Below are 27,280 nucleotides of genomic sequence, written 5' to 3'. Positions count from 1 at the left end.
CAGCCGCCTGAGTAGTAAAAAAATACAATAAAAATTAAAACATGTTCTAAACACTTAAATGGGGAACTACCACCTCCAATATTCGGAGTAAGGAAGTGCCTGTATTTAAATAATCGCAGCGCCTCCTGGTTTCTTTCCTACCTTAGTGAGGAGACCAAGGGAAGAAAGTGTGTGATTAGCTAAGAGTAGCTCCCAGTCTCCCTGCACACAGAAAGAAATGGCAGATAGGGAAGGAGGTAGCTCTGAACAGGTCCTTGGTAGGACCAATGATGTACTCCTCTCTCTTCCCATGGTGGAGGAAGAACTCAAATGGAAGAAGAAAAGCAAAAGTGATACCTTGAGGAGCCTTAAAACAGTTCACCAAAAGGGTGAAGTTGTTAGTCCCATATATAAAGAATTAGCCTATGGAAATATGAAGTTACCAAAAATAAAAAGGAACAACCAACAAAGGTCAGTAGCAATTTGATGCTAACATACAGTACTTTAATAAGACCCTGGCTTCATTTTTAATTGTGATGCTTTTATACACCATCCCACTTCTGACACCAGTGTTACAAAAACTGGGTGCCACCCCCAATCTCTGCCAAGATTCCAGGGGGTTTCAAATACTCAACCAGGGTCTATGGTTCCTGTGAGAATCAAGATGCAGCCTTTAGAAGGCTTCATGCCTTTAGAAATACGGTTTAATTACACATATTTACACCTTTATTCTACATGGAAGGAGTAATGCTCTTGTGACATGGTCATCGCAGGAGGGGCTTGTTCCCCACAGCAGAGCAGCACTGGAGTCCATTGCATCTCTCCCAGCCTCCCTTCAGGCAGCCTGCCCAAAATGGTTCCTTCTCCACTTCCTGGTACTATCCCCCCTAATTCCCCTGCTCCTAAAAACTAAGCCCCCTTTATTCATTTGCATTCTAATAATCAGTTCTTTTGGTACTTTGACGTATGAATGGTTAATCCCCCCCGGCCATCACCTAACAAAGGAGTTCTCCTGACTTCATCAACATTTGTTGATTGAATAGGATTAAAGGCTGGTACACACTTAGGATGTGTACCAGAAATTTTGGACAAGAGAGAAATCATTCTAAACCAGAATAAACGACTAAGTACTAACCTGCATGGTCCTGTTAAGGTAACAGTTGCGTAAGGATCACACTGTCCATTCACAATGGGCAAGCCTTGGCATTCAAGAACTCTGAATAAAAGAAAGAAAATCATTACAGAGTACCAACACAAGATACCTGGAGATACAACAGAAGATGACTTTTTCAAGTCTTTTACTTCAAGAATACAGAACGACAAATCCAGCCAGCAAGGTTTTCCTCTCACAGAGTCTGTGGGTTGTGAGATTTCTTCCTAAGTTAAATACCACAAGCTGATATCAAGGATTTATGACAAATTACTGCTGATAGGGAGGGACAAAAGATGCATCAGTGGAGTTTTGTAAACAGCATTTAAAAACAAACACAGAGTTTACTCTTAAGACAGGGACAGGTAACCTGTGGCCTTTCAGTTTTTGGAATACAGCTGCCATCTTATTTTTATTATTAACTTATCATTTGAAAATGTGATGGGTTGAAGGATAAGCCTAGTCTACTACTGCCGAGAGAGGTAAAAAGATGAAGGAGAAGACAGAGAAAATTAAACATCACATGCATTGCATTCTCTTTTCACCTGTGCCAGACTACACTTCACCTTTTGCCGTGATATAATTTTCAGTTTACTTAGTAGAGATTTGTAATGTAAATTTACCCAACATTCACCCATAAACTTTTATTTGCAGCCAAAATAATCTGTCCACAGCAAAGCTATTCTGAAGTGCAGAGAGATGGCCCACACTCGGATGTTGTGGTAGTGATGAAAAGGAAGAGATGTGGAAAGACATCTGTGTGATCCACAACATGTGGGAGGCATTTTTCTTTCTAAAAGAATAGTGGACTTCCCACTGCAGGTTGATAAAAAGACTTGCTGAAAAATTGAAGTGAATGGCATGGTGCCACTTATTTAATTGGCCAAAAGAAAAGAAAAAAATCATTTTGAGCATGTCATGTTATTTAACTGCAACACATCCATTCAGCTGCTGAAAATTGGACAACTGGTTTAATGTGCACAGTAGCTTTCTAATTAAAATGCTAATTGCAATTTCAACTTAAAAACCACAAAGTTTACATGCTCTTCTGCATACTGAATTAGCCATTTGTTTCATAGAAAAAGCTGAAGCATGCTACCTACAGCTGCCCAGGGAGATGTAGCCTCACAAAAATGTATGTGGTTTTTTTTGTAGGTGAATGTTTGCCAGAACTAGCTTATTTCAACACAGTGGATTCTGCATATATCAGGTGTGGGCAACGAGTTGCTCTCCAGATGTTGGACTCCAACTTCCATCAGCCCCACCCAAGCATGGCCAGTGGTCAAGAACAGGGGCAGGCAACCTGAGGCCCGGATGCAGCCCAATCGCCTTCTCAATCCGGCCCATGGATGGTCCAGGAATCAGCATGTTTTTACTTGAGTAGAATGTGTCCTTTTCTTTAAAATGCATCTCTGGGTTATTTGGGGGGCCTGTCTGGTGTTTTTACATGAGTAGAATGTGTGCTTTTATTTAAAATGCATCTCTGGGTTATTTGTGGGGCATAGGAATTTGTTCATTTTTTTCCAAATACAGTCCGGCCCACCACATGCTCTGAGGGGTGGTGGACCGGCCCACGACTGAAAAAGGTTGCTGACCCCTGGTCAAGAATGATGGCAGCTGTAGACCATCAACATGTGGAGGGCACCACACTGGCCAGGCAAAAACATACCTCCTTTCCCAGGCCTTTGGCCAATTAAACAATCTATGGCCTGAAGCTGAGGCTCCAATACTTTGGCCACCTCATGAGAAGAGAAGACTCCCTGGAAAAGACCCTGATGTTGGGAAAGATGAGGAGGGCACAAGGAGAAGGGGACGACAGAGGACGAGATGGTTGGATGGTGTTCTAGAAGCTACCAGCATGAGTTTGACCAAACTGCGGGACTGCGGGAGGCAGTGGAAGACAGGAGTGCCTGGCGTGCTCTGGTCCATGGGGTCACGAAGAGTCGGACACGACTAAACAACAATAAAATGGCCTTTTAAACTCTTTGCAAGGGGGCTATTGTTTCTGTTTGCTCCTATGGTATGTATTTTTGTGTTTTTATACTGTAAGTTGCCCTGCGATCCTTGGATGAAAGGCAGTATAGAAATTTAAGAAATAATAACAATACCTCTGACAAAATGCTTGATTAAAATATACGTTTTTCAAACATCAATGTAGTACGCCACAGAAACAGGCTGTCTAGGGCTGCTGGACCGAAATTTACTGTATGTTTCGATGCATACACAACCTACCAAATATTACTGACAGTTAAGTGTTTGATCCCTGGTGGAAATGCAGGGACTCATCTTCTGTTGTAAAGCATGAAGCAGCCCTCAGAAAGATGCTTTGACAACATGAAGCACCATCTGGGATGCTTAATAGACGGCAAACAAATAAAACTGTCAGTCATAATATTGTCCTAGTCCATTAGTAGCTTAATTGTTTTATGAGCCAATTATAAAATGGCTCTAAGCTTTTTATTGTTATTTTTTATAAAGACCATTCAGAAAGTCTCTCCATTCCAGTTTGTTATTATAGAAGTCAGATTACATTTTCTTCACTGCAGATGTGTCAAGAATTTTAATGAACGCACATGCGCTAAGCAGAGATGCTTTGAGAATAATGCTGATTTGGTGAACTTTTAAAAATACATACAGAACTAGCTGTAATGTATCTACTATGGAATCAGCTTCTGCTAGATTAATGCAGGTATTTTTGTTCTGCATGAGAGAACAATTCAAGCGCAGGAAAACAAGAAGAGATTTCTAACATTTAGAATGAAGAAGAAGGAAAAAAACTACAGGGAAAAGGCTGGCTTCTAAAACAGCCTCAAATCCAAGGAGAACGTGCAAAGCTATAATGTGAAGACCTCAGAATGTGCACTGCTGGCTGAAATAAAAACACTGAGAGAAAGAAGACACATATCACAGGCAGGAGAGTTGTGCAGGGTCATGATTTTTAGCCCTGGTTAGGCTAGCAGACTATTAAAATATTGAAGAGATGGAGGGAATTGGTCCGATGAAAGGCACTGGGGTTTCAGAGCGATAACAGCAGGAAATGCAGAGAGGAGAAAAGCAATTAAGAGACTTGGCTTTACTGTCATTTAATGAAATGTTGCTAATCCTTAACTCAGTTGTGGTGTTGAATTTGTTTTACAGTTGTTGTTTTTGTTTTTATTATTGTTTAGATTTGTTACCCAACCTTCCCCTTATATGATTATATTGGGAGGACAGGAGGCTGAAGTATATTAATTAAACATAAGGAATAATCAGGATCTATTTCCTTATCCCGGTTAAGGTGGAGTTCACTTTCTATCTCAACCTTGCAGCCTTAGAGTTTCCCTTTTCTTCTCCTATACAATTCTAGTCATATTCAACATTCTGTTTAAATGACTGAATCAAGATAAAAAGACATATGTATATGTAGATAGATAGATAGATGATAGATAGATTGATTAAAAGATCAAGAGAAGTATCTGACACTTCAGAAGCTTCATCAGTTGACCCCACTGGCTTATAAATGTTCTTCTGAATGGCTTGGTAACTCAGTTATAATTACCGTATTTTTTCGTCTATAAGACGCCTCCATGTATAAGACAACCCCTATTTTCTGAGCCCAAAATTAAGAAATTTATATTTTAAACATTCCATGTGTAAGACAACCACCAATTTTAAACTTAAAAAGTTTGGGGGGAAATATAGTCTTATACATGGAAAAATATGGTATTTGGTAAAAATGCTAGGAATGTTAAATTTTCCAAGAGCTGATACTTTCAAGATCCTCTCAAAAAATCTTAGCACAACATCAAATTACGTTCTCATGAGCTAAGGGCTTCCAACTCATCTTCCTAATATTCAGGGCTTTTTTTTTCCAGCTGGAACTCACCGGAACTCAGTTCTAGCACCTCTCAAGTGGGCGCCATTGCCATTCTAAGAGAACAAGGGCCTCATCTATACTGTTGCATTATAACGTTATAAATGCTTTATAAAAGTGTGACACCAGGGGGCGCTGTACAGCAGTCAATGGAAATTCCATTGAGAGCTGTTAAACTTTTTCTTAGCGGCATTGTTTTTTCAGATCAGTGTATATCCAGCCAGGGAAGGCATTCATGATAAGTTCCAACACCTCTTTTTCTAGAAAAATAGCACTGCTAAAACCCAGTTTCCTCTGTGATAAACATGTTGCCTACTCTTGAATAATCCACAAGTTGGAGAACATCAAATAAAAACTGTATAAAGGTTTAATCCCAGTTGTGTGCATATAATTAAAAGTGAATAAGGAAAGCGGGGAATCAAAGGCTGTGCATTGACTCCTCTGTAAATTCCAGCTAAAGGTCAGTTATTAAAACATCCCTGCTTCAGTGCATTAAGTATGAAATCCCACAATAAATCCCAAGTCCAGCATTTTGATAACCAGTGAATGAATATGAGACCTCGGGACCTGCTATTGCTATTGCTCCATGGGACTGAGTCAGAAGCTCTCTGAAGCAAAACAGTGAATCACATATTATATTGGAGAGAATGGGGTTACACTATTCACTGAGATGGAAACACAGACAATTTGTGCTTGCCATACACCCCCTTTCTACATCCCATCCCACCCCAGTTAAAAAAAAAGTGAGATGGGGAAAATAAAAGAAAGAACTGGAAAAGGGAATGTTTACTGACCAAAAAGGATTAGTTGACAGAAATTAATGGAGTATGCGGAGATGGACAAGTTGACTGGGCAGATAAGAGATCAAACAAAATAATTTTTTTAAAAAGACTGGAACATATTCAAACAATATTTGAAAGACTATTATGGGGAAATTAAAATTTTGACTGGTTTAGAATAACTTCTGTAAGAAAAAAATACTAAAATATAGTGGAAAAACAGGAAAACAAACTCATAGACGTGTTAAGAGAGGCATTCAAATAAGTAAAACTGAGGACCCAAGTTTGAAGGGGAGGGAAGTCAAGTATAAAAGGAATATGAATGAATCAAGCGATTAAGCACAATTTTTTGTTTTTGTTTTCTTTATTATTATTTAGAAATACATGTTTAGCCACAAGAGAACTGAGATGTTATAATGTGAACCTATGAATGTAAATTAAAAGAAACCAATAAAGATGATGGGAATCAAGGCTGTAATCTTATATACACTTGGGAGCAAACACTACAGAAGTGAGACCACACACATGCGGTATCAAAGAAAGGAGTTTGCGGCTACTTTGCTCCTCTTCAGACCTTTTTGCTGCCACAGCAGCACTGAGCAAAGCCAAGATTCATCTTAGCGCATTTGTGGGAAGTACCGCATTTTTCGCTCTATAAGACGCACCAGACCATAAGACACACCTAGTTTTTGGAGGAGGAAAACAAGGGGAAAAAATATTCTGAATCCCAAAAGCCAGAACAGCAAGAGGGAACTGGCTTCTGGGATAGCCTCTTGCTGTCCTGGCTTATGGGATAGCCGAGCGCAGCTTCTCCCGGGGAGGGATGAAGGCTCCCCCCTGCCCGGAAGAGGCTGCGTGTGGCTAAGGCAGAAGGCAGCCCTTCTCCCTCCTCAGGAAAAAGCCCCCAAGAGCTGCACACACTCTCCACGCGGCTCTTTAAAGGGAGCGCTGAGCAGAGCCTCCCGCCTGCATTTGCTCCATAAGACACACACACATTTGCCCTTACTTTTTTGGGGGGGTGCGTCTTATAGAGCGAAAAATACGGTATCTGGTCCACTGGGTGTTGCTGAACTACAACTTCCCATCACCTTGGCCACCAGCTGTTTCAAATGCACTACCATCAAGACCCTGCTCTGAGGGCAGTCAGCACAAACACACGGTCTCAGGGCACATGTGTCAGGTTCCATTTGAACCAAGCTTCTCAAGGACAAGATGGGTCTATCAAGAGTTTTTTGTTTTGGTCATGGTAGGGCAATGGAATGGCTTCACAATCTCTAAATATCAGATGCTAGGGACCGACAAAAGGAGAAGGGCAAACCTTCCATCAACACTAATGCTTTTTCACCTCATAATCACTGTTGAAGTGAGATGTGTGCGGAAATCTGTGGCATCTGTTAGAAGCCAGCGCTGCCTCAGGGCTCAAACAATAACAGCTTAATTATTTAGGCCAAAATGCATGTGCTGATTTGGAGACACAGAAAGGGAGAGGGCAGGAGATGACATTACTGTCTGCGAAAGCTGAAATCCTGCCTTTTGTTCTAACTCACTGCTAAGGCTTATGAAAACTGCTCTCACCTGTCGCAATATCACACTGCGTCCCGGAAGCGCTAACAGCATGTATGCAACAATTCAGTTGCTCAGTGATGTGTACTAGGAACGTTGGAAGTTGCCGTGTAGCAAATCAGACTCGCTGGCTCACCTTGCTCAGTATTTTCTACAATGACTGCCAGCCACTCTCTTGGGGTTTCAGAAAGGGGCCTTTATTTGCACTACTTAAAAGCAATGACAAACCTAGACAGCATCTTAAAAAGCAGAGACATCACCTTGCCAAAAAAGCTCCGTATAGTTAAAGCTATGGTTTTCCCAGTAGTGATGTATGGAAGTGAGAGCTGGACCATAAGGAAGGCTGATCGCCGAAGAATTGATGCTTTTGAATTATGGTGCTGGAGGAGACTCTTGAGAGTCCCATGGACTGCAAGAAGAGCAAACCTATCCATTCTTAAGGAAATCAGCCCTGAGTGCTCACTGGAAGGACAGATCCTGAAGCTGAGGCTCCAATATTTTGGCCACCTCATGAGAAGAGAAGACTCCCTGGAAAAGACCCTGATGTTGGAAAGATGGAGGGCACAAGGAGAAGGGAACGACAGAGGACGAGATGGTTGGATGGTGTTCTAGAAGCTACCAGCATGAGTCTGACCAAACTGCGGGAGGCAGTGGAAGACAGGAGTGCCTGGCGTGCTCTGGTCCATGGGGTCACAAAGAGTCAGACACGACTAAACGACTAAACAACAACAACAAAAGAAGCTGGATTGAACCTGCAATCTTCTGCATGCAAAACATTTGCTCTAACACTGAGCCGTGGAACTTCTCCCCCCAAGAACTGTGTGCTAGAACACCAAAAGGTCAGAGACAGCTGTAAATGAAGGTCTGGGAAATGCACTAGAATCATAGAATTGTAGAGTTGGAAGGGACCCCAAGGGTCATCTACTCCAGCCCCCTGCAACGCAGGAAAAATCAAAACTTGTAGGAGCTATTTGAGCATGTCTACACTGCAGTTCATTCTGATGCCGGCTCATTCAAGTTTGCTTATCTTTGCATCCCTTTCTTCCCAAATTGACTGGGTCTGCTGGGAGTCCAGCGGAGAGCCGGAGGTTTCCCACCCCAGCTTTGCACTGCTGTGCTGAGGGGTCCTGATCTTATTATATATCCTGTCTTATTGTAGTTGCCTTTTAAAGCTTATCTTCCCTGGGCTCCCATTATCTCTCCTAGACTTTTAACACCCACGATATGAAGCAAAAGGGCCATTGAGCCACTTTACAGGCCATTCACTGCAGGAAAGGAATGCTCAAATCAGCTGAAGATCAAATAAAAGAACGGAAAGGCCCTCCACAGGAAAAGGAAGCTGCCCTGGAGTCTCATCTCTTTGTTCCTGACAGCTAGTGAGGAACTGAAAAATTGGCTGGTTGACACAGTCGCTGATAAGAGCTCCCTAGTTCAGGATTCAAGGTATCTGTGGTGATGATCTCAGGCATTTCCCCCTGCTTCAGATTCACAGAATACCTCATAACCCTGCCTAAGATATACTTCCAGCATAAAAAGGTATAGAAACAAACTGACTTGAAGTCTCACTGTAAGGAATAGCAGCAGTACATTAGAACATCTGTGCTCTCGCACCCCTTCCGGTCTGGCTCATAGACAAAAATCCCCAGTGAACGGTACCCAAGATTTCAAGGATGCATAGATATGGGTCTGAACAGAACCTTCAACTCATTTTTGTCAGATTTCAAATGCTCACCATTAAAACAATGGAAACTAAACAAAGCAGCTGGGGAGAAGAGGTGTGTGAGAGAGGAAGGATCATTCGTGGCTCCACGAAGAACTTTGCTTCAGGATGAGAACAGAAATTGTGCTCCAGCGGCGCAGCAGCGGCAGGAGGCCCCATTAGCTAAAGTGGTGCTTCAGGTTAAGAACAGTTTCAGGTTAAGTACGGACCTCCGGAACGAATTAAGTACTTAACCCGAGGTACCACTGTAGTTGGCCAATCAGTCTGCTCACCAATCTGAATTACTACCTTGCAAATAAGTCCCAAAATCTTACTACCTCACAAAAATCTTGCCAGCTCATCAGCTGATACATGCTTATACACATGGTGACCTTCAAGAAAAAGGGGGAGTGGTGGAAAACAGCCACTTTTCTACCAATCATAAAAACTGCGTTGCCTGGTCACTAAAGAGAATGACTCACATTTGCTATAGATGACCAAGTAAAAATATCCTTACAAGCATCAATAGCTGTCAAAAACGCAAGGCAAAACTTTCATAGGCAAACCACTTTCTTGGGAAGCAACAAAGAATATTGCTTGTTTTCAAACTATGGCAGTACCAATGGTCTTTGCATGCAGAAGGCAACACTCATTTTAAAATGAAATATATTCACTTTTTAAAACATGCAGTTAATAGATTAGCCCAATTAACACTTTTGAGTTTAAATTGTCTGTGATTTAAAAAAAATATATATGTCTGTGATCACAGTTATGGTCAATTTGTCCCATTTTGAACACTGCAGACAGGCTCTGTATGTCCTCAGCGTTTTTAAAGGTAGAGTAAATTAGGTCATGGGAACACTGGCAGTTAATGTTCCTTTGCAATAGTGTTGTTTGTGCTAAGGTGCGTCACTACTCAGTTTATAGTGAAGTGTGTACATGTTAATATGACGGGTTCAAGCATATCTTCCATGTATTGCAGGTTGTAAAATTTGCATGGCATCTAGAATTGATGCAGGTAATTTAAGCTGACTTTTTAAAGTTTGTAAACTTAAACTATATCCCTGCAAAATATAATGTATGAAGAAAGTTCATGTACTGTACTCATGAGCAGCAGGCAGGTTTTTCAAAGATGTCCTTTCGGCTAGCCCAAACTGTGGTGGTCATGCAGTAGATGGTTTCTTGCCAGTCTTAACAACAACCACCCCAGCAAGCACACCTCACACACACCACAACAATACCAGATCCCTGGCTGTCCAATCTTCCAACGCAGGCTGATCGTGCCCTGTAGCCTCGCTGTTGCTTGCTGTTGAAGCAAGCTGAAGCAAGCGCTGAAGCCACATAAGTCTAAAGGCATTAGCAAGTTCTCAGAGGTGGCTGAAGTACAGCTTGCAGATCCAACAAAGTAGATGAATGGAGATTGCCCTCCCCAGCCGCGCTGCAGTTTAAACGCCACGTGGCCATCCCCCGGCTAACCCGATTGGTCAGCCGGGGGGCGTGACGCGGTGGCTGGGAATCCTAATGACATGGGCAGCATCCTTCCACCCACAGCCGGGTCACTGGGAGGTCCTGGGTCGCAGCCCACAATGCGGTCCCCCCTCCGTTTTCTGTGTGTTGCAATGGGCCTACTGTTCACAGAAAGACTAGATGAAAGCCCTATTGAGATCACAGAAGTAGAGTCTTCAGATTCGATATTCCTATTTATATTTTACATGCAATAAACTTGCATAAGTTCACAGTTCTTGTAATTAATATTACAAAATTGTAGATATGGATTGGTACCAGTCTTACCGTGTAGCGAGCTTATGGCAAATGACCCCTGTGTCTGTTATGACTTCACTCAGCCTCAGTTCTAAATGGACCTTGCCCTGGAATATAAAATAGCAAAGCATTATGGAAATTGCATATCATTAATATAATTCTTAAAACAACCAGGCATTGTTAACTGTTACCAAGTAAGTTTCCCTCATGAGTCTCATGATATACACAGCATATATGCCTTGTGTTGGTGAGCAGAGGATATTGTGACAGCTACGCAGACAGGCACTCTGTGTTATTCCTATATGGAGCATGCTATATTTGATTTACTGTATTAGTACTAATTTCACAACTTTGCTGATCTGACGCAGATCCGTGTCTGGAATGAAGCAGAGTCTTGTTTCTATGCATTCGCCCCAGTCCAAATAATTGGCACATGAGGCCTGAGCACATGGAAATTCTACGCAGTAGATTGCAGCTATAGAACCAGTCACAGTAATGGATTTTCAAAAGACCAATATAATGGTGAGTCAGAGAGAAAAGCAACTGGGCTTTTTAGAAGGAAGAAAAATCAAAGGATGCCGTTTAAATGTCGAGATCTGTGTTCTAAGATTAGCAGAGAACGAGAAGAAAAAGTTCAAGCTTGCTATTGTAGCAGATAATAAAAATATGACTGCACTTGAGAAGACTGCTTCTGGAGACTTTGGGTGGGCAAACTAAGGCCCAGGGGGTGGATCCGGCCCAGTCGCCTTCTCAATCCGGCCCGTGGACTGGGAATACTGAAATACTGGGAATCAGTGTGTTTTTACATGAGTAGAATGTGTCCTTTTATTTAAAATGCATCTCTGGGTCATTTGTGGGGCATAGGAATTCGTTCATCCCCCCCTCAAAATATAGTCCGGCCCCCCCATAAGGTCTGAGGAACAGTGGACTGGCCCCCTGCTGAAAAAGTTTGCTGACCCCTGCTGTGGAAATTATTTCCCCTACAAACACAAACTAGGAAATATAAAATTTTAAAAGCTGCCATATGTCAAGTTCTCAAGGTCAACAACTACATGCAGGCACAGATGTGGGCTGAAATGATTCGGGTTCACCCGGAAAAAAAAATCAGTTAATGATAGAGTTGCCAGAAGCACAAAACAGACATTATTGAAAACTCATGATTGTAACTGAAAATGGCAGCCATGTGTCAAGTTTGCCATCCAGATTTACAGAAATGCATTAAATGATTATCATGCCTTCCCATCTCCTCCGATTGCCTATTACAAGGAGGAAGGGTGGCGAAATGTATAATGGAGAGACTTAGTTCCCTAATGAGACATTGTATCAAGAGCAGAGGAAATTTGATACATGGCTATTTTTGGTAGCAAACCAAAAACATCCTTACCATAATGTATGGTTTGGAACCGCTGCGTTTCGTTCAAGCACAGATGCTGGCATGTTCATGTTGAGCAGAGAGTTTCAAACAAAGCTTTGCATTTACGCAGTGCATTTCCATCACACAAAGTCTTTCACATACAACATCTTAGAAATCTATTCCATAGCCTTGTTAGGTAGCCAATCTAATCATTACAGATGCACAAATCACTCTGCTTCTGCATGTGTTCACTCATAAGTCTGTTTCAGACTATTTCTGCAGCTACCTGTGCAATTCTTTTTTTAAAAATGCCCCCCCAAAAAAATTATACATTGAAATTTGCATTTTAAGCGTATTTTCTCTCAAACTGCACACTTCTGAACTTATTATTGTTTCTAACTGTATATTTTCTTATAATGCACATTTCTAAACCTATTTTGATATCTATTTTGAGTTAAGAACTGTGTTGGAATATTTGGAATGAGTGAAAGGCTCACAGCAACTGCTTTTCACTTTCAGGCTCACAGCAACTGCTTTTCACTTGCACTGTTACACATCATGTCAACATATACTCTCACATCCAGTGTTTCTCAAACTTGGGTCCCTAGCTGTTGTTGGACTACAACTCCCATCATTCCTAGCTAGCAGGACCAGTGGTCAAGGATGATGGGAGGTGTAGTCCAACAACAGCTAGGGACCCAAGTTTGAGAAACACTGCTCTAAGGACTGTGCCTTGGGGTGGTGATTCCTTCTTGCAGCTTTCTAAATAGAATCAAGTGTATTTATGCAATAATAATACTCTTGAAGGCAACTGAAGTGCTATGGCATCACAAGAATATAATTATTCTTGAAATACTAAGTTACTTCCAGTTCCAGAACCCAGGTGTGGATTTACAGTACTTTAAAAGCATCCTTGTTGCAATAATGTGTTATGCACTAAATGCTACTCCCGTGTAAACAGCATGCTCCTAACCATGTCAATTATGCCCTTAGGGAAAACACAAGGGACCATTAAATAATTTTCTCACGGGTGCTCTAATTCAAACTGCCTCCAGAGTACTAGAGAACAGCAGATTGCTTTGCAAATTTACTTCATAACCAGGTCATCCAAAAATGTTTACATTTATAAATGACAAGTGTATTTTTGGATTGATCCTCCCAATCCCAAGCACATGTAGAGCTAGTCATCAGCCAGACCAGAATCATATAAATGTACCGTATTTTTCGCCCTATAAGATGCACCTTTTCCCCTCCAAAAATGAAGGGGAAATGTGTGTGCGTCCTATGGGGTGAATGCAGGCTTTCGCTGAAGCCTGAAGAGCGAGAGGCATCGGTGCACACTGACCCCTCTCGCTCTCCAGGCTTCAGGAAGCTATCCGCTAGCCGTGGGAGACCCAGCTCTCCCAGGGCTAGCGGACTGCTTGCCGGCACCCAGAAGCTTGGGGCGCGCTGAGCTCCGCACGCCCCAAGCTTCAGGCTTAGCACAGCGCACCTGGGGGGGAAATAATTTTTTCCCCCTTTATTTCCCCCCCAAAAAACTAGGTGCGTCCTATGGGCCGGTGCATCCTGTGGGGCGAAAAATACGGTATATATGCTATAAGATAGTAAAGGGGAAAGAAGTAAACAAAATTACATCTACAACAGTTAAAGCAAAGTAAAATGTATCAAGTCAAAATTATTCATTACATTAATTGACCACTTTATACAAAATGACTTGACAACATACAGCGCATCGAGGATATGCAAGACCAGAAAAATTTAAAGCAATGTACAATTAAAAAATACATAAAATGCTCATCCAGAAACATGTTAATTAGAACAAGTCTTACCCACCCCACTAAAAGACCACTCACTACCTGAGGAGGCAATGTTAATTAGCCAAAGGCCTGGTAAACAAAATGTGCCTGAAGACAGACAAAGATGGTGCCAGTTGCATCTCCCTAAGGAAAGCCACCAATGAAAAAGCCTATTCTCATGTGACTAGCCTCCACATCTCCCTAAGGTGGGACTGTTGTAAACTAAAATTGCCCTTTTCCCTTATGGGGTATCCAAGAGCCCATATAGAGTCCTTACATAGGTTCCCTATTGGTAGGAGAAAATAACAGAGGCCAACCAGAGAATATTGAGAAGCAAAGCAGCTAGTAAGCTTGATCTTTATTGATCTGTTGCAACAGGGTACTCCCCTCACACGCAGGAAAGGAGGAGGACCCAGAAAAACGGCATGCAAGGCCTTATAAAGACTTTTGAAATTCCCCTCCTGTAGATCAAGACCACCCCGGAAACATCATACATACATCACAGAAGGGGTGTAACCTAAGACCACCCCTCAGATACATCACACCTACATCACAGAAAAGGCGGTCTAAAACAGAACATTTGAATGTTGTTTGTTGTTTATCTCCTGTCTGGCAGGTTACTTGATTGGATTGCCTGGGTAGCCTGGCCATTCTTTTGTAGTGATAAATACTTAGTTCCTGGGCCAGGTCACAGGCTCACACCTTATTCAAACACATACATACCCTTAAGACAGGATTTGTGAAGGAAAAGACAATGGGGAGGCTTTCCCACTTTGACCATGCAGAGAAAACATTTGCTCAGTTTAGGAATAAAAATGGCTTCAGGTCGGTCTTCCTGTGCTGATCTATGTATGTGTGGTTATGAACATTGACATATATCTAAGACCTCAAAATTCCTATCACAGGGACACACAGAGAAGGGCCTCTGATGTAGACCACAAGGTCTGGGATGGTTCATTTATTCTATTCTATTCTGACTGAATCAATTGCATACAATGGTTTGGATCCAGAGAAATTGAAGACAACCATTTTTCGCTGATTTTCCCCTTCAGCCCCCCGTTTCATTAAAGTCTGCTCTGAAGAGTTGGGGAACCTTCCAGAACAGTGTGGGACGTGACATGAGGTACTGGTAGAGAAAGGGAGAAATCACACACACACAAAAAACACCTTACATCCTCACTCATGCCGCCTCTGATAAATCAATGACTCTTCAAGCTATGGTAGGCTCGGCATTTATTTATTTTAAGGGCATTACAATAAGTGAAGAAACCAATAGGTGTTGCCTGGAAACACATGTGATTAGTCTCCCCGGGCAAAACCAGGAACTGACTGTCATAGCCAGGCAAAGCACTCACTAGACGACTCCCTGTTCCAAATAAATGATAGGGGGTGCGTTGTTTAAAGAAAGTATGGAAGAGGGAAGAAAGCACAATGATAATTTGACACATGTACTGCAAACTCTTCCTCATGACTACTGCCTTGTGATACAGTAACCTCAAGAGCTTGGATTAGCTGTAATACTGTACTACTGATTTTTACTGACATTATTGCAATGATGCAACTGCTACCACAAACCCATGAAATAAGGCGCTGCGTGGTTTTCTTGTTCCTGAAGACACGTGAAAGATATAGGTTACATTGCATAGTGCAATGAATTTCGTTTCTCTCGCCTCCTTTTTCGTAACTTGAATCCACTGGTTCAGGTACTGCCCTCCGGAGCAGCAGAAAGCAAGCTTGCTCCAGCTTCCATCTAGCAGCCCTTTAGATATTTGAGGATAGCTCTCGTATCACCTCAGTCTTCTCATCTCCAGGCTAAACATATCCAGCTCTCTCAACAGTTCCTCATAAGGCTTGGTTTCCAGGCCCTCGATCATCTTGGTTGCCCTCCTCTGCACACATTCCAGCTTGTTGATATCAGTCTTACACTGTGGTGCCCAAACCTGGACACAGTATCAGTGGCGTAGCGTGGGGGGTGCGGGGGGGGGGCCGGCCGCACCGGGCGCAACATCTGGGGGTTAGGGTTAGGGGGCGCAAATCCACGGGTTATGGGGCGCAAATCCACGGGTTATGGGGCGCAAATTACTTGCCTTGCCCCGGGTGCTGACAACCCCGCTACGCCACTGCACAGTATTCCAGGCGGAGACTGGCCAAGGCAGAATAGGGTGGCACTATTACTTCCCGTTCACTGGGCACTATACTTCTGCTGATGCAGCCTAGAGCTGCACTAGCGTTTCTCCCTTGCTGCATCACAATGCTGACTCATGTGGTCTACTAAGACCCCCTAGATCTTTTTTCATATGTGATGGCAAGCCAGGTGTCTCCCATATGTACACCTGATTATTCCTGCCTAAGTGCAGAATTTAAGGTAAAGGTAAAGGGACCCATGACCATTAGGTCCAGTCGTGACCGACTATGGGGTTGCGCTCTCATCTCGCTTTATTGGCCGAGGGAGCCGGCGTACAGCTTCGGGGTCATGTGGCCAGCACAACTAAGCCACTTCTGGCGAACCAGAGCAGTGCACAGAAACGCTGTTTACCTTCCCGCCGAAGTGGCACCTATTTATCTACTCGCACTTTGACGTGCTTTCGCACTGTTAGGTTGGCAGGAGCAGGGACCGAGCAACGGAAGCTCACCCCGTCACAGAGATTTGAACCGCCGACCTTCTGATCGGCAAGGCCTAGGCTCTGTGGTTTAACCCACAGCGCCACCCACGAACTTTACATTTGTCCTTATTGAAATTCATTTTGTTAAGTTCGGGCCAGTTCTCCGGTCTGTTCATGAATCATGATTCAATCTATCTTCTGAGGTATTAGAGCTACCCCTCCCAGTTTGGTGTTGCCTGCAATTTGATGAGTATCCCCTCAATTCCTTCATCCAAGTCTTTTATAAAGATGTTGAACACTAGTCACTTTCCCAGGTTGATGAGTAAGCATTGGGGAGTACTCTTTAGGTTTGGTCAGTCAAACAGCAACAAATCTACCTAGCAATAACATCATATAGCCCACATTTTACTAGCTTCTCCACAATAATATAATAGGAGATTTTGTTGAGTTCCAGTACAGTGGTACCTCAGGTTACATACGCTTCAGGTTACATACGCTTCAGGTTACAGACTCCTTTAACCCCAGAAATAGTACCTGGGGTTAAGAACTTTGCTTCAGGATGAGAACAGAAAATGTGTGGTGGCGGCGGCGCAGCAGCAGCGGGAGGCCCCATTAGCTAAAGTGGTGCTTCAGGTTAAGAACAGTTTCAGGTTAAGAACGGACCTCCAGAACAAATTAAGTACATAACCAGAGGTACCACTGTATAATTCTCCTTTCCCCCACATCTGCATTGCAACAGCTCAAGGGCAGTGGAGAAGCCTTGTCAATCCAGCTCAGTGCTGGCTCAAGGATTCTGGTGATTCTGGAACCTACAGCAAGTCTTTTAACCTGGAAGAAACCAAGAATATTCACATGCCGTTTCTGATTCTAGGTGCTCATTGCAAAGCCACATGAGTGCTGCTGAATAAATGAACACAGAGCAGAACTAGGTGGTAAATAGCCTTCGAGTGATGTGTAATTGTGGAGAGGGTGGGGCTCAGAAAGTATGAAAATAGGGTGGTTATTTTCATCTGAAATGTTGGAGGGCTATGTATCCGGTTACCAGACTGGCAAACAGCATCTTTCTCATCCGACAGTTGTTGTGCTGAGCCACAGAAATTATGAGACTCGCCCCCCCCCTTCCAGTTTAGCCTTTAGCTGACTATTGCCGTGTGGTTAAAGGAGAGTTTCCTTTGGGCCATGGCGCTGCACTGACATACAAAGATACTGCAGTGACATGGGGCAATCTTCTCAGTTGTGGTCTACGACAACTGTTGAAGTTCGTTTGCAAACTGCTGGTTCAAAGAAACTACACATACGGTTCAAGTAGTGAACTGTTGGCACCAGCTAAGGCCTTGGACTCCACTCTTACAAGGGAGGGAACAATTAATGTCTCAGTAAAAGATTGTGTGTGCCTTCAAATACTTGGTGGGTATTTCTGCATTCCATAGGGTTGGAGTAGATGATCCTAAGGGTTCTCTTCCAACTACACAATGCTATGTGGGGTGCAATATGAAGGAAGAAGAAGAAGAAGAAGAAGAAGAAGAAGAAGAAGAAGAAGAAGATGATGCTCTCTCTTGACCCTGAGTAAAAAAAATGGCAAGACTGCCAAGATGGTTCCTTAGAGAAAAAACACAATGAGCCATCAGATTGCTCACTGGAGAGTAGAGATAGGTCAAGGGCCCCCCTTCTCCCAATATCTTTTCATATGCGTCTCAGCATGCCCACCCCCATTTCCATGCCCTTCCGGTTAGGAATCTATGCTACTTCCCCTCATGTGAGCTTTTTAATCCCATTCACCTCAGTCAGAACAGTAGTAGGTTCCATCTTCACTATATATTTAAAGCGGCATTATGCCACTTTAAACTGTCATGGCTCCCCGCAAGACTCTTGGGAACTGTAGTTTGTTAAGGGTGCTGAAAGCTTTTAGGAGACCCCCTCTTCTCCTCACAAAGCTATATTTACCAGAGCAGTTTAAGAGCTTATCCCCTTCTTCCTAGGGAACTCTGGAAATTGTAGCTTGGGAGAGTAACAGGGGTGTCCTAAGAACTCTCAAGACCCTTAATGAACTACCGCTCCCAGAATTCCTTGGGGGGGGGAAGAATGGCTGTTTAAAGTGGTAGGATACTGCTTTATATTTAAAGCGCAGATGGGGCATAGAGACAACTCTGGCAGCACCTTCCATATTATTCATTCCACCATTAATATCTGCCGGTCTCTTGGCTCAAGCATGGGAGTCAGGGTAAGGAGAAAAACTACTAAAACCACAATGGGAGCAGGAGGTAGACAACAGGCAACACCAATAGTCCTCTGCTTTATGCAAGTTACAGCCCCATTGTACAGTATGGAAAGACGAAGCTGTCAGGACCTGGCTGCTGGGTGAGAGGAGGAAAGGCAGGGGGCAGAAGGAAATCTGAAAGCAGCAAGACTAAGTTCTTTGTTCCACAGACCAGCAGGAAGGTAGAGGTCAAGGAGTTATCAGCTGACTGCTCTGGTCAACTGGAGCATGGAGGTTTGCTTAGCTGGTGTTGCAGTCGCCCTGCAGTTCCCTCCTTTGCCAGACCCTAGTGGGACACACAAGCTAGGAAAATCACCTGCCAGGACTTAGGTCATCCCTTCAAGACTTGTTGCTGTGGGTTCAATTCCTGACTGAAGCTAGAAAGCAGCCTCCCAACATTACTGCTAATATGAATTGCCCCATAGTTGTTTGGGTTGAAGAGGATCAGCACTGAGTAAACAGCTTATAGCATGAAAAGCTGCATCCCAAACTGAAATGCCAGACTCAAAAACTGCATTAGTTTTCAACATCTCAGAAACTTTCTTGCCCACGATACATGCACACTTAACACCCTACTACTAACAAAGCAAGAGACATGAAAACTATTGTTTGTTAGATAAAGTGGTTACACCCTTTTGTTTCCTGGTTGGGTAACGGACTGGGGGCCCGGAAATAGCTTTTTTCACTTTCACATCATCTGTGGTTACTTTATAGTCAACAAGGCCTTTCTGATCTTGCAAATGATTAACTCGGTTCAAATAAGCTCTCTGCTAGATACATGTAAATAAGCTGAACAAGCCTTATTACGGCAACTACTGAACAATACCGACACTATGTATTTTTTTAAAAACGGTTTACAGTGGTCCTAAACACATCATTCTGCAAAGGATCCAAATAATTCCTCCGTTAAAACAGCCCTCACTGTTTTCAGTTATTTCTTAGAATGCAAGTGAGACTACATGAGATACAAATCAGAGATATAGACTATAATCAAAGTAACGTAGATGTGCACTTTTTAACACCAAAGCATGCAAGCTACAGAACCTTGTTTTGATAGGGTAGTTTCCTAGGAGAGTTGCATATACAACATTAAAGAAAATAAGGCAAAAGGCTTGCTGAATGTTGTCGTTAACTTCTTTGGAGTGGCTTCAGAGCCTTCCCATCCCCTGCCAGGCCCTCCTGGGCAAGCAGAACTATGGCCAAACCAATGATTTGAATACGTGTCCCAGCCAACCACCCACAAGATTGTTCTGTCCCAGCGAATGGCTCTATTCCTGCTTTTCTTGGGATCAGTCTCTGTGCCAAGGCCTGTAGACAAGAAAGAGCTTGCAGAGGCCTTTAGGAGAGGTGTGGAAGATCATGCCATGAAATCAAAGGCCTGGCTCTCATTTTGCATGTCCAGGAATGGTGGCTCAACAGAGGGGTTCTCTACCAACTCTTATGGGGAGCCTCCACATTCCACTCTGTCCCTGGCAGGGATGACCTAATGCAAAAATTGAGAGGGTCAGCTTTTGAACTGTGTTAAACTTGAAGTTTCATCTACTGCTTTCAATCGTGGTAAGGCTTTTTTCCACTCTAGGTCAACTAAATACGCTGTTTGGTGGTTTGAATCCATTCACAACAGTAGATTTCATGATACCTCCAAAGTAGGAGAGTGCAATTATTTGCCTCACGTCAGACTGGAGAGAGCAATGCTCCCAAAATCAATAAAGTATATAACAATATTCAGGCCTCAAAGGAAAAAAAAATTGTTCAGAATCTGTTATTTCTCATTGCCAATTAATCAATCTGGATTTTACCATGTCATGCATCCAACTATTATTCTATTTATAACCATGACTTCATGTGGAACTAATGCCTATCTGGGGATTTTTCAGATTCTGGTTTTATTTGCCAGGGACATCCCACAGCAAGGGAGAGGGGCAAAGGGCACGGGTGCAGCAGTTCATAAATGGTAATGTTGGAACTGGGATAATTTTAAAAAAATGTTTAATGTGAAATTACAGGGAAACTCATAATTACCTTGTTCCGTCACTTCAAGAAAGCATGTTCCAATTTAAACTTTTGTTTTCTGCCATGAGTGTTGAAACATGTTTTAATATGAAACCTAGGGAAATCCTGAGTAAAAACACTGCATGCATTAGTCCACTAAAATCCATCTCTATAATTTTTAGATATATGTTACAAGCTAGCTCTGAAGGCATCCTGATGGGGGTAAAGATTACTGTGGCAAAAATTAGCCCAGGCAATGGCTAATCTCTGTTTGCGCCATTTTATCATTTCAGTGAATGTCAAGCAGGCCTTGCATTAATTTCAGAATCATATACTTAGCAGGCATTAGTGACACCACGGTGTCTGGTGGTGAGCAAAATGGAGTGTGTGTGTGTGTGTGTGTGTGTTAAGAGGAGGCAAATCCTCTTGCTCAAGGTTTGTGCATGGTTCCACTTTCAAGCAGCCCATTGGTCCTTTCTGAAGTGGATGTAAATGCTTCCAGGTCAGGTATATGTCTTTTGTCGAGCGTTTGGTTCCTTTTACCTTCCTGTGGCTTCTGACCAAGCCTGCTGGTTTCTGCCTGCCACCCTCCCCTGCATCCTGCTTCTAGGTGCAGGTTACACCAGGCAATGTATTCTAAGAAGCAAGTCCAAGGGACAAACTCTCCGTTCCACTTCAGTCACACGTGACAAAGAGGAGGATAATTTACAGCAGAAAAGAGATAGGAGAAAGGGTTATCTAACTCTTACCCAGACACCCTGGAAATCTTCTCCAGCTTTTTCCTACTACACAAGAAGTTTGTCTGCCAAACATGGGCCCAGAACCTCATGAGGGGAAAAAGCAACTTGTGGGGTATTTCAGGGGAATGTAGCTGGTAGGGGAAGGTTTAAGCACCCTCTTGTCCTTCACCTGCTTCCCCCCCCCCTTCTTAGAGCCTTTGCAATGAAGAAGGAACCACTGGGACAACACTGAATGTGGTCCTCCCTATGCTTTGATCTTCTGACAAACTGTGCTTGGAACTTGTTAGAAACCCTCCAAATCTTCTTGCCAGTACTTGGCTCAACTTTGTTTCAGCTGCCTGCAGTTCAGCCCTTAAAGCATCCAGTCAACCCAGAGTCTAAGGTCCTAGTAATGTCACACTTGGTGCTGGAGGAGACTCTTGAGAGTCCCATGGACTGCAAGAAGATCAAGCCTATCAATTCTTAAGGAAATCAGCCCTGAGTGCTCACTGGAAGGCCAGATCCTGAAGCTGAGGCTCCAATACTTTGGCCACCTCATGAGAATAGAAGACTCCCTGGAAAAGACCCTGATGTTGGGAAAGATGGAGGGCACAAGGAGAAGGGGACGACAGAGGACGAGATGGTTGGACAGGGTTCTCGAAGCTACCAGCATGAGATTGACCAAACTGCAGGAGGCAGTGGAAGACAGGAGTGCCTGGCGTGCTCTGGTCCATGGGGTCACGAAGAGTCGGACATGACTAAACAACAACGTCGCACAGCGCTGTTGCTTTGGTACAGATACCAAATCGTCACAACTGCATGAATGAGATTTACTTAACAAAGAAAAACTCTTAGGTAAATATAAATTTAGTATTTTATTTTAGTGTATATCTTCTCTTGCTTTAAGCATCCCACTGAACAGTACTAGAAAGTTGTACTTTTCCGTTAGGAAAATAGGCCAGCACACTTTACACATAATGGACAAGAACACTGTACAAACTATTCCACTCGAAGTAAACGCTTATCACTGAGCTCCAAATGTAGCTTCAAGAAGTTGGGCTTTTACAAAGCAAAAAATAGAGGAAGTGATAAACAGCACAGAAATAGTACTGCGTTTATAATTAGGATTTGGAGCCTAACTAGAATTTTAAACACAAAACATTTGCAACAAGACACAAGAGCTTGAGTTATAAATAGCCAGCGGTCTCCTGGAAAGTAACACTGGACAAACATTTCCCACAGCTTCAATATGTTGAGATGGTACAGCAAATATCAACAGTGACATGGGCTGTATAAATATTGGCTCACTCCACATGATAAAGAGAAATCTGCATTTCCCACAGGAAGCAAACATTAGCACTGTCTGGGTCTGTGTGTGTGCCCGTGCATGAGCATGTGTGTGTTTAACTACTGCTCTTAAAATTATCTGAGGCCAATATCCAGTATCATTTCATGTGCACTAAAAAAAGGTAAAGGTAAAGGACCCCTGGATGGTTAAGTCCAGTCAAAGGCGACTATGGGGTACGGCGCTCATCTCACTTTCAGGCCGAGGGAGCAGGCGTTTGTCCACAGACAGCGTTCTGGGTCATGTGGCCAGCATGACTAAATTGCTTCTGGTGCAATGGAACACCATGATGGAAACCAGAGCACATGGAAATGCCGTTTACCTTCCCGCCACAGTGGCACCTATTTATCTCCTTGCACTGGCGTGCTTTTGAACTGCTAGGCTGGCAGAAGCTGGGACAGAGCAACGGGAGCTCACTCCGTTGCGGGGATTCGAACCACCAACCTTTTGATTGGCAAGCCCAAGAGGCTCAGTGGTTTAGACCACTAATTACCCCCTCATACACTTTTCACAGCCTTTTTGAACAAGTAACCTACATAGCTGATTAGCAGTTACTCATTTGCATAATGCCACCAATAAACATGGCACTTTAAAGAGTTCCCTAGAACTTCCCCTCAAAATTTCAGCTTCTAGAGAGGTTCTTGCAATTTTGAGCAGGGACCACTGTGTTGCTCTGGTTGTACTCCAACCTAAAACGACACTTCCAGAAGACAGCATTGGGCGATGCCTGCTCAGTCTCTTGACTTTTTGGCTGTAGAGTGCCACTGTGGTTTCATTCTGTCCCCAACAATGTTTAGCATCTATAATATGGAACTGACGGACAAGTCAGTCACTTTGGAGTGAGAGGTCATCAGTGTGCCAGTTACATCCGGCTCTATTTCTCTGTACAGAGTCAGACAAGGCTGTGCAGGTCTTGAACCAATGCTTGGTTTGGTGAGAGTGAATCCTGATAAGACAAAGGCCCTGCAGGTAGGTAGTTCCCAGATCTGGGACTTGAGGAGGCTGCTGTCTGTCCGGAATGGGGTTGAGCTCCCTCTGAAGCCACAGGTCTGGTAGTCTGGATGTGCTCCTAGAGCAGGAGTGGGGACTCTTTGGCCCTCCGAAGGGCTGAGCTATAACTTCCATCACCCCTGATGATAGGCCATACTTGCTGGGGTTGATGAGACTAGTAAGATCTGGAGGGCTAAAGGTTCCCCACATGTATCTTCAATCTTTTCAGACCCAGGTCCCACTTTTAACCATTTGGGGACCTATTTCTTAGTCTTTTACCATAGATTTGCAAGGTGGTCGTGCTCCTATTGTGACCCACCTTGGATCAAACCATGACTCCTAAAAGGACTGACAGAACCCGAGACCAGGAAGAAGAGACGATGGATGAAGATTGGAAGAAAGTATAAAAAATTCATTTAGAGAATTATTGTAAAATTAATGAGTGTTAGAAAAAATGTTGGAATGAAACTATTTGGCTTTAGTAGAAATGCTATAAGGAGTTATGTACAAATAAGTTTTAAGTTTTAGGGCTTTTTATGGTAAGATAAGGTTAAAATAAATTAAGACAATTTAATGACAGAATATAGTGAAAGATGGAAAGGATTTGCTGAGATAATTAATAACTAGAATACAAAAAAGGGAGGTGTGAGGAGGTCGATGAAACAAGTTAACGAAAGATAAAGATCTGGGAATATTGAATTTGTTTTTAATTTTTTGTTTGCTTTTGTTTTTGGTTTTGATGTATTGTGTGTTTTGTTTTCTTTTTTCTTTTTATTGACTTGTATTGTTTAATTCCTTTTTTTGTCTCTCTTTTTTCTTTTTCTTTTTTTTCTCTGTAATTTTAAATTCTCAATAAATATCATTTTTTTTAAAAAAAATGGATCAAGCCATGACCCAGCTATGGATCCCAACCCATCAGTTGAAGATTTGTGTGTTAAGAGGCTTTTCCTGTACAGACCTGCCTGGTGAGTCAGGTCTACCAGGGGATCTCTCTTGGCAGTAGACTCTTATAGCAGTAGCTGAGGTCTGCTATATGCAAGGGAGAGCCTTCTTAATTATGGTGCCCCAGTTTTAGAATCCCTTCCCCTTCGTGATATGGCTTCTAACTGTTCTTTTTAGATGAAGACCCTGGTTATTTGCCCCGACTTCTTCTGGTGGAATACCAGTATTGGTATTTTTAAAGTTGGCAGCTCATCACGTACCTGCCTTGTTTATAGCAACTGTCTTGTGCATCTGAAACTGTTTTCCTTGCAACCTGCTTTGAAGTTGCCGTGCAATGAAAAGCAGGTAAGAAATGCTTTAAATAAGGAAATTATTCTACATAATAATGAAGATTAGTTGCAGGCTGCAGCAGCTATTTAACAAAAGCAAGCACACAATGTTATCAGAGGCACTGTACGATTTCCTCTTTCCACGCAGAAGGAAATATGGTTGTTTGTGCAGATACCACTACCAGATTAATATACGCTTCTTACAACATTTTATAAAATTAACTTCTTGGAGCTAGTCTGCACAGAACTGCTATTATGCAGAGAGTACTTGAGACACCCTACAAATAACCCCTACCTGCTGTTCTCAACTAAAAAAATAAAGGGATCCAACAGCTATTCCATTTGACTTGTTAAACTCACAATCACTGGGCAGCTTATGATATAGCAATGAAAGAAATAATCTTACCTGTACTTCTGAATCAGCATCAACATGTTGCAGCTGAAACCAGGTGTCTCTGTTATGATACTTTTGCAAATCTTCTTTCAATATTGCTACTTTTCCTGAAAACACATCAAATTATAAAATATCATGCTGAGTACATATAGGCATCTCAATATACATTTCAGGGGAAATGTTCAGTTCAGAAAAACAACTGTACCAGTCTTCTATGGACAGGACATACTGTATTTTTCCATGTATAAGATGCCCCCATGTAAAAGCTATTTTTTTAGCACAAAATCAAGAAATAAATATTTTAAACAAAAAACAGAACAAATTTGAAATTTTATTAAATATTCAAAACACCGGTATATTTAGTACTGTATATTTAAACATCAAACAGAACAGCTTTACCAATATATTTAGTATCGTAATTACAGTAGGTATTTTTTGGGGGGGGGGCTAGTCAGCATCGGGACGCAGGTGGCGCTGTGGTCTAAACCACAGAGCCTAGGGCTTGCCGATTGGAAGATCGGCGGTTCGAATCCCTGCAATGGGGTGAGCTCCCGTTGTTCAGTCCCAGCTCCTGCCAACCTAGCAGTTCGAAAGCACGTCAAAGTGCAAGTAGATAAATAGGTACCACTCTGGTGGGAAGGTAAACGGCGTTTCCATGCGCTGCTCTGGTTTGCCAGAAGCGGCTTAATCATGTTGGCCACATGACCCGGAAGCTGTACGCTGGCTCCCTCGGCCTATAGAGCAAGATGAGAGTGCAACCCCAGAGTCGTCCGTGAGTGGACCTAATGGTCAGGGGTACCTTTTTTTTTTTAGTCAGCATTAGGATAAGATCTGGGGCAGCGCTGGCGCTGGTACGGAGCCAGGCAGCAAGAGCGTGTCCCTGACGGCCGGGAACTGGTTGGTGCCGCAATGCAAGAATCATAGCTAAAGAACCCTTTAAGAGGGAATTTGTATGCTGCAGAAGTCAAACTGCTTTTTTCTACTCCACTCTCAAACATCCAGGGGAGCGAACTGCACTCTGCCCCTTGGGACCAAACGGTCTGCCCGCTGCCTCCCCCCAGGCTGTAGGGAGGCTGAGTGAGAGGAGGCAGGCAGACTCTGGAGGCCCCGTGGTGTACCCTGCCCCTATGGGCAGATCATCCCGCCCCAGGCGCCGGAGCGGATTCCTCCGCCACTGTGAGGAGCTGCGACTGCCAGAGCTGCCTGAGTGAGTGAATGGGGGGTCTGGGTAGCCAGGGGGCAGCTGAGGGAACCGGGTGGAAGGGACAGTGTCCGGAGTGGGGGCAGTTGGGGGGAGGAGTACCAGACCAGGGTTTGTCATGAGGCCAGTACAGTGGTACCTCAGGTTACATACGCTTCAGGTTACAGACTCTGCTAACCCAGAAATAGTGCTTCAGGTTAAGAACTTTGCTTCAGGATGAGAACAGAAATCGTGCTCTGGCGGAGCAGCAGCAGCGAGAGGCCCCATTAACTAAAGTGGTGCTTCAGGTTAAGAACAGTTTCAGGTTAAGTACGGACCTCCGGAACAAATTAAGTACTTAACCAGAGGTACCACTGTAGTGAGGAGAGGCTGGGGGGAAAGAATATGGATGGCAGTATGTATTTCTTTATATATTTAATTGCAACATTCCGTGTATAAGACGACCCCAAATTTTAAACTTTGGGGGGGGAATATCGCCTTATACGCAGGAAAATACAGTAACTTAAACACAGATTGTTTCTTACAGGTCTCTCTACACAGTAAACACTCCTTTATTTGGCAAGTTTCTCCCTGC

General features: G+C 43.2%; 1 protein-coding gene and 1 long non-coding RNA gene across 2 annotated transcripts in view; one reads left to right on the top strand and one right to left on the bottom strand.

Moving 5' to 3' along the window:
• LOC309530200 overlaps positions 1–2,937 on the top strand; it is a 101,558-nt gene extending 98,621 nt beyond the window's left edge. Inside the window, exon 5 of the long non-coding RNA XR_014218664.1 lies at positions 2,285–2,937. This is a non-coding gene — a long non-coding RNA (uncharacterized lncRNA). The remainder of the gene's footprint in view (positions 1–2,284) is intronic.
• RASA3 (RAS p21 protein activator 3) overlaps positions 1–27,280 on the bottom strand; it is a 131,837-nt gene that overhangs the window by 41,886 nt on the left and 62,671 nt on the right. Inside the window, exons 4-6 of the mRNA XM_082218609.1 lie at positions 25,518–25,612; positions 10,815–10,891; positions 1,115–1,195 (exon numbers count right to left, since the gene is read on the bottom strand). Of these exons, the coding sequence (XP_082074735.1) occupies positions 1,115–1,195; positions 10,815–10,891; positions 25,518–25,612 (253 nt within the window). The remainder of the gene's footprint in view (positions 1–1,114; positions 1,196–10,814; positions 10,892–25,517; positions 25,613–27,280) is intronic.

Source organism: Podarcis vaucheri (assembly GCF_965113315.1).
Source record: "Podarcis vaucheri genome assembly, chromosome: 4".
NCBI lineage: Eukaryota > Metazoa > Chordata > Lepidosauria > Squamata > Lacertidae > Podarcis > Podarcis vaucheri.
Note: the sequence above shows the minus strand (reverse complement) of the source record. Positions and strands in the feature narration are given on the sequence as shown.